Source organism: Anopheles funestus, chromosome 3RL (assembly GCF_943734845.2).
Source record: "Anopheles funestus chromosome 3RL, idAnoFuneDA-416_04, whole genome shotgun sequence".
NCBI lineage: Eukaryota > Metazoa > Arthropoda > Insecta > Diptera > Culicidae > Anopheles > Anopheles funestus.
In genome coordinates, this window is record NC_064599.1 from 21286448 (window position 1) to 21293976 (window position 7529).

General features: G+C 45.0%; 1 protein-coding gene across 1 annotated transcript; it reads right to left on the reverse strand.

Moving 5' to 3' along the window:
• Positions 1 to 488: 488 nt before the first annotated feature.
• On the reverse strand, positions 489 to 7244 carry LOC125768534 (T-box-containing protein TBX6L-like). Its single transcript, XM_049436329.1, has 5 exons — positions 6661 to 7244; positions 5460 to 5619; positions 2665 to 2932; positions 2421 to 2558; positions 489 to 2278 (listed from the first exon to the last, which is right to left on the reverse strand). The coding sequence occupies exons 1-5, from the start codon at positions 6746 to 6748 to the stop codon at positions 1568 to 1570; spliced, it is 1365 nt and encodes a 454-aa protein (XP_049292286.1). The 5' UTR covers positions 6749 to 7244; the 3' UTR covers positions 489 to 1567.
• Between the last annotated feature and the right edge of the window lie 285 nt (positions 7245 to 7529).

Here is a 7529-nt window from a genome sequence, read left to right on the forward strand (position 1 = left end):
GTTCCCCTACTCGAGGTTGTGTGTGGTTTTGTCTTCACGTGAACCATCCAAAGGCGATGTGCGTTTGTGCGCCATCTTAAGCAACAAATCTCAGTAAACCCCTATAGAAACGTGGAGGAACAAGGGGGATCCTCGAAAATGGAGAGAAAGGAGACACTAAGATAGCTGAGTGTTCGGTGGCTTTCGGCACGTGGAGGACCACCAAGAGAACTCGCTGTGCATGTGACGCTTTAGATGCATTCATTGTGGTTGTGTTTATTTGATATGTTGTTTTTATTTTCTTAAGATCATCATCTACGTTGCTTGCGGTGAACGTATTGCCGCCATTCAAGTAATGGAGACGATGCGTTACGTGCGTTACTATTCCGAAGTAACGCAACAATGCATAAGAAAATGAACTGGAAGTTTGATAGTTTATTTTGGGAAAGAAACAAGAGATCTTTTGTGATATCAACTTGCAGTGATTATGGATTGAGAAATACAAATGATTCATTATTTTATATTTTCTATTTATTTCTCTTCTTCACATCCTCGTGGGCTTTCTCGCTTAACTTTTAATGAGATAGTAACTTATATTTATAGCTTTACTGGATTTCTATGCACTTTTCTTAAACACACAAAACAAAACAAATAAAATGGCGTGACACAGTACGCACATTAGTTCGCGCCTTCCTAAAACTATTCTGCCGATTCACATCTTTAGAGCGCCGTTAATAAATTATCCTATCTTGCTAGTCTAACATAATAAAACACTAGAACCAACTATAAAGCATGAGGTTTCTAACAAAACTTAAGCAAACGTACACCTACCTTTTGGCCAATATGTGTATGTTAAAATGGATTCTAACTCCACCGAAAGCTGTGACGCCGTTTCGACGGAGTTAGACATTCCCTGAGAGGTCTGAGGATATTTGGCCTTAAAAATAATTAACAGTCTCATTCTAAACCTAACCTGTTGCTATTCCTTGAGATTTGAGAAGAAATTTGGATCGATCGTATTATGTAATGTAGAACGAACAGGCAGCCGGAGGAAGCAACCAAACCCAACACATCATCATGCTCAGGCAGCCATTTGTTTGATCGCATTCCACCGGTGCCATTTCGTTCTAACCAATTGCACACGTGTTAACTTTCTGCCTTTCCTGTTCTGAGTGGCTTTCTGCTTCGTTCTGCTTTTACACCTTCAAACAAATGTTCGCACCCGACACTGCCAGCTCACACCGGTAAGTAAACCCACCTGAGCAGCGGGGATTTACGGCACCGAGCATATCAAACAATGTTCTCATGTGTGCCTCCACCATGTACGATCTGTGAGCCCGCGGTAAACCGTCCCCCAAAACAATCACATACACACGCATCGTTTGCTCAGTCACTTAGTACAAACACACGCCACGAACGGAGCTGAAGATGGAGATGTTTGCCTTCCCCGAGTTCCTGGGTTTGTCTGGATCATCTCGTAGATTACAGCCATTGCGCTTTCGCTTTGCAGCTCACTTTGTGCGCCTGCGGAAAACCACTCACCTCTCGGTTGATGTTATTTGAGCAAACAATTCACACCCACGATCGTCTACCGATCGTGCCCAAGAATGGCGGAGATGCTGAAGGGTAACTGATGCTGTGGAAGCTGTTGCTTTCTGCTAGAGCTTTCTTCCTCACTGTTGGTGTTGATGGATGTACGCGGTGATGGTACCGGCATTGGTAGGAACTCACGGCGCGCAAACTGTTGCAGCTGTTGAGCTGCCTGGACGAGGGCACTTGGTTCGAGGCTGGGCGATCCGCCTGTTTGTGAACGGGCGAACGAAGGGAACATCAGATCCATCCAAGAACCTGCGCCGGGTTGCTGTAGCATTGGATGGGCATGGGAGAGATGGTGAGGATGGTGTGCGGCAACCAGTCCGGCATGCATAGCCATGCCTGGGTGATGGTTCTGGTAGAATGCACTTGCTGCCATCGAGGAGGGTGAAGGACGTACCGGAGATCCAAAATCATCCACCACCACCGGTGAGCTCGTCCCGCTGGACGATCCATCACTGACGGAGAGTTCACTGTCGTCCAAGGAGGACAAAGAACCAGCAAGGCTACTAGTGCGAGGACGCTTTGCTTCCGGGCCCGTTTCCTGCCCATCAGACTCATCGTCTTCCTCCGAGCTGCGGTTGCCAAGTCCGGAGTCCGGTGACATCAACAGTCCTGCCTTGCGCTTGCATCGAGACTGACCCGTCTCTCGGAAACCTTTCGCAAATGGGTTGTTGTCAATCTTCAGTTTGGTAATGCGATCGTTCTGGAGTAATGGAAGAGAGAGAAAACAAAATCGGACATGTTTTATTAGGTTAGTTACCAAGAATGTCACACTTTGAAAATATAGTTGAGAACTTCAATTTCCGTTCAGCTTGAAGAGTAGTTTTTAGTATATGAGTACTAACCTGATAAGCAGTGACAGCAACAAATTCTGTCTCAGGGAAGGTAAAAGCTTGCTGTGGAGCCCAGGGAATTTGAGTAGCATCCGAAGCTTTGATGACGTGAATGCGTGGTTGATATTTGTGCATACTGGTTAGAACAATCTGTGGAGGAGAAAAAAGATCATAAAGTCGCCATTAGTCATTGAAAGTTTATAAGAGAAGTTTAAATGAAATTAAACAAAAAAATCGAAAAAATGCAAATACTTACATGACCATTACTGTCGAGCGTGTTGTTGGTGAGCTTCACCTTGTTGAAGACGATCGGCTGCGAAGTCCAATGGGAACCGAGTGCTGGCCCATCGGGATGGAAATAGATGCGCTGCGGGCTCTGCGGTTCGGCACCACCCGCCGGTACCCACTGGGAACCGCTGAACTTGAACCGGCAGTCACTGATCGGGACCATCTCCAGCAGGATGAAGTAGTTCTCTTCCGCTTCCAACCCGTTCACCGATAGGCGCATCGAGGGAAACATACGTCTGTAATACGAAAAAAGAATAACGAGAAAATTTGAGGATTAGAACCGGTTAACTTTCGCTATCGAGATGCGCTGAATGGGCTGAAGGATTTGTCTCTTTGATGTCTGTTTCGTTAGATTCGTCTCGTGCGGGGTAATCACAATAAACGCAACAAAAGCGTACGATCGTTCGATCGACGCTTTTTTACGACCACCCGAATAACCAATTTAGCTCAATCGTTACTACAAAATATCGCGGCTCAGAAAAAAAAACCGATCAACAGAGTCAGAGTAGACAAAAAAACGTACAAAGGAAAAGAACGTGCCCCAATCACTACACTGGCGGGTCTCGGCCCGGGAGTGTGTTTTGCTTAATTAAATTTTATTGGCCAACCGGCCTCCAAGAACAGGCGGAAGGAGGTTTTCTACCTAACCAGCGTCTCCCCCATTCCTTTCCCACAAACACGGCTTCAATCACCGCTATCGCGTCAGGTTCCGAAACGAAAACGCTTGGCGACGCTCTTTTACGAGCTTTTATGATTTGTGAGTGATCGTAAAAACAAATTTTAACTATATTCGTTTTGATTCGAACTTTTTTTTTCACTCTTCCCTTCTTTTTCCTTTGATCGACATTCGAACAGATCGAGTGTTTGGAGTGTGTACATTGTGTATCGAGGGAACGATGGAACGGCTTCCCTAGCAGACAACCGCTGTCGATCCATCCAAATCGAATATAAATCAACTTGCTCCGATTTCGGATCAGCGCATCAAAAAAGCTTAACCGACGACCGACGAGGTCTCGAGGTACGTCGAACGGTGATCGTGTGAAATGGATAATAATCGGACCCAGACCTCTTTACCCGTTGGGGTTCCCGCGTCACACGTGGTTTTGCCAGGCGCCAGGGTGCGGACCGAACACAACCACCCGAGCACCGACGAGACCCCTGCTGGGACATCTGACAATAAACACTTCGTTTCGTTTCAAATGTCCGGATAGGGGGAATGGCGTAGTGAAAAACGAATATGCAAGCGAGGAAGAGAGATTGGAAACATGAACGCAACATGACATGGCGGTAGAGACCAAAAAAGCCATCCGAAGACGGTTCGACTGTGTGTCCTAATAGGTCTTCTTTACGAGTTCTCTCGAAGCTCGTACCAGGAGGGAATGAATGCGATCCGAAAACAAGCTTTTATTCTTCATGGTTTCTTGCATTGCAGAACTTGCAGTAAAAATTACTTCTCATGGCCAATGTTTTATGTGTTATAATTAATGTGACATTGGAACAAAGTAGTGTGAAACTTTGTTCTATTGATCGTATAATAAAAGTTTTAAAATGATAAGTGTGATCTTCTGCTTATCCACTCCCAAATTTCTCATTAATCACGTGTTTCTAGTCACCAAACAAAGGATATACAGAGTTACATTAGCATCCCAATGCTGCTCAGTAGAACTTTTCACAACCTTTCACACGAAAAGTTAACAAAAAGCGCAAACAAAACACCAGACATTTCAAGAAAGATATCCCTACAGCCTGCAAACAAACAGAATTTGGCGCCAGGAAAGGCAAACAAGCTGCAGATCGATCTTTTGCTCGAATTGCTCGAATTTGCTACGATGTTTGATCCTAAAGTTAGAACAATTCTGACCAGACATTGCATTTCTCAGGCGGCAGCAAGAAAGAGAACACCCTGTAATAGGGTCCAACAACAAAAAAAAAGCTAAAGAACCAAACACGCAACCAAAAGTCTTGGTGTTGCGGCACGGTTCCGAGACAGCTCGTCCAAAGTTACGGACGCCGCAACGTCAAACAACATCAACATGATTTCAGGACAGTGAAGAGAGAGAAAAAAACCCATCCTTCCCGGCAAGATCCCTGTGTGTGTGTGCGTTTTTATGAGCGTGCTAAAACAAAAAGAAGCGCACCAATAAAACACATTAAAAATCAAACGGCCAAAAACGTGTGAAGCTAACAAGAGTGTACGGGAGAACGCGTCCAGGGGGATCGACTTTTCTCCGGACATTCGCTTCACACCCGAATGCAGCGTCGAGAAGCCTACAGCAAGGGAAGCAAGAATTATGATTATTGTCTCTGTAATATCCCGTGAAGTCGGCTGGAGGTTTCTTTTTTTTTTGTAGTATCGGAACAGGTCTCTGTTTTTCCCCGCTGTTCTGGTTGCTGGTGAGACGAGGCGAGATAAACGTAACGGAAAGCTTTGGTCCAGATTGCACCGAAAGGAAGTGACAGCTTGAAACGATGTTATGTTTTTTTTCTTTGTTTCGCCTCCTTCTACAACACCAAGTGCACAACATTGAAGTGGTTGCTTCCTTCGGGATGCCGAAAAGGGAGAAACTTTGTAAGGTCCTTCAATATCTCGGCAATCGGGTAGGGTCAAGGTCTTGCGCTCATCGTCAGAACCCAGGCGTAGTATTGGGTTGTAAAATTTGGCGCCACCGTATTGTCCCGAGACCCGGGCCCGATCGAAGTCCCGGATCGGATGGTGCTGTTGTACTGTCTGAACAAATCGTTTTTTACCCACTGGACACTTACCGGCCACTCTTGGTGATGATCATCTCGGTACCGATCTTGTGGAACTGACTCCAGAGATCGCGGTTCTGCAGCTTAATGTCCACATCCGGCAGGGTGTTGTAGCGCGGCGGTATCATCAGTGGACGGGGCGGTGGAACTGGTAGCATCGCCGGATACGGATCTGTATCGTTTTTTTTTTCACGGAACGGGGAAAGTGAGAAAGAACGTACGGACAATTAGTGCGCGGTCTAGGGCACGGTTGCATGCTGGTTCAATTTTACAGTTTGATTTGTTTGCGATCGCGCGAAGCAACAACAAAAGAGGGAAACCCAACAGTTAGAGACAAAGGGTGAACGTAAAGAAAAAAAAAACAACAACCAAATATGACTCTCAAAGGCGATTAACGCCTGAACGAGCAGATGCCCTGCTTCTTTCTTCTTTCGCGGGCCTAAACAGTGTTTCTATTGCTTGCGATGATGCTGGGTGCTAATGATTACGATATTTACGTCATTATTTTCCCGATTCGGTACGCTTGTTAGGCATTCTTCACGGCTATTGGAAAGATCCCGGTGTGCCGTCCAAACACCAAAATGTGTTGATTAACTACAGCACCAACCTTCCCAGCAATAGTGTGAGGAAGCGGAATGAAAGCGAATTTAAATGGAAGAAGCTTTGCCAGTTACAAGTTACGCTTGTGTGTATGGTACACAACAGTGATAACATAATTGAAACATAAATACACAATCGCAAATCATCGCTAATTGATGTTCACACGCGGCTGATTGTTGGCGAATGCATTAATTCAATCCCGCGCATTGGGGAGTGAGTGAAAATTCACGAGTTTTGAAAATCGAATCGCTCACCATTATCGATCAAACACCGTCGGTAAATGCGAACGAGTTTTTTGCTACTTTTGAATAACTAAAAAATACGCATGTTCTGTGTGGTGGAATGTTATGCTTTCTACCAAGCAGTTGTAGGGTTTCCTTCTTTCTTTGAGGCGGGAAAAAAACAAACTCCCAGCAGACGAAAGCGTCCAAATGATTGATAGCTTAAGTATGGTACTACAAGCTTCCAATGCGTGTGATTCAATTTGTTTCTATCGACCCTTTTGTTGGATTCCCTTGTTTTTCACTCCCTTCCCTTGGCTTCCGCGAATTCCCAATGTCAATCAACCCAACCACCGAATGTATCAATTCGCCACGAATCGTAAATGGCTTACCCGGCAAACGTTGCATCTGCATCCGGTAGAACTCCGTCTGGAGCGCTAGGTGATGGTGCATCCGTAAATCCATTAGATCGGCAGTCATTTTGGTACGAAGGGGTACCGGCAAAGGGTGACAGTGTACACTTTGGACACGACACAACGGATTGCAACGTTGCACTCACAGCTTGCGGTACACGCACACGCACACGGAACACTTGTAAAACTTCGTACAACTGCACTGTGTTTCAATCGACTTTTGCACTCACTCGTAAGTCTTCTCAGTACACCGATGCAACTGATGCACTCATTGATTTTCTTGTTCAATTCTTCTTGCACACCGTAGACAACGCACAAGCAGACGCACTAAACAAACACTTGCCGTTCGTTAAATCTCTTAACGATCACTGAAATCTTTTTTATATGTTTTTTGCTTCTCACAACTTCAACTCAGAATGTGTTCTCACAGAAACCGTAGAATGATGGTATATTTTGTGCTTTTTTTTTGCTCCTAAAATGTTAAGACACCAAGAGCAACACACCCGCACGGTTGAACGTTCGCTCGGAAAATAACCTACGAACGAGTTCTGGTTTCGCTCGTTACCCTGCGATGTTGTGCCGTAAACATGCGGTATGCTTTTATGCTTCCACACATACCATCGCAGGCTGCAAACGAGTTTTCGAATCGAGCGAGAAGGAATAGACCAACTTTTTCTTTCCCATTTACACACACTGGGTGTAATTGAGGTACCAAGAAGGCGTGCCTTAGCATTGTCTACGTTTTGAAAATGAAGAATTTCTTTGGAGACTTAAAAACAGGATCACATATCTGTTTTTTTTCTTTGCTTCTAGTTTTCAAGCAAAATAGCTAAGGTAAATGTTAACAT

Coding starts and splice junctions, on each gene's coding strand:
- LOC125768534 (XM_049436329.1), bottom strand. CDS start 6,748: ATGACTGCCGATCTAATGGATTTACGGATGCACCATCACCTAGCGCTC. Junction 2,933..5,459: donor ATCATCACCAAGAGTGGCCG/GTAAGTGTCCAG, acceptor TTCGTATTACAG/ACGTATGTTTCCCTCGATGC. Junction 2,559..2,664: donor CGCTCGACAGTAATGGTCAT/GTAAGTATTTGC, acceptor TCTCCTCCACAG/ATTGTTCTAACCAGTATGCA.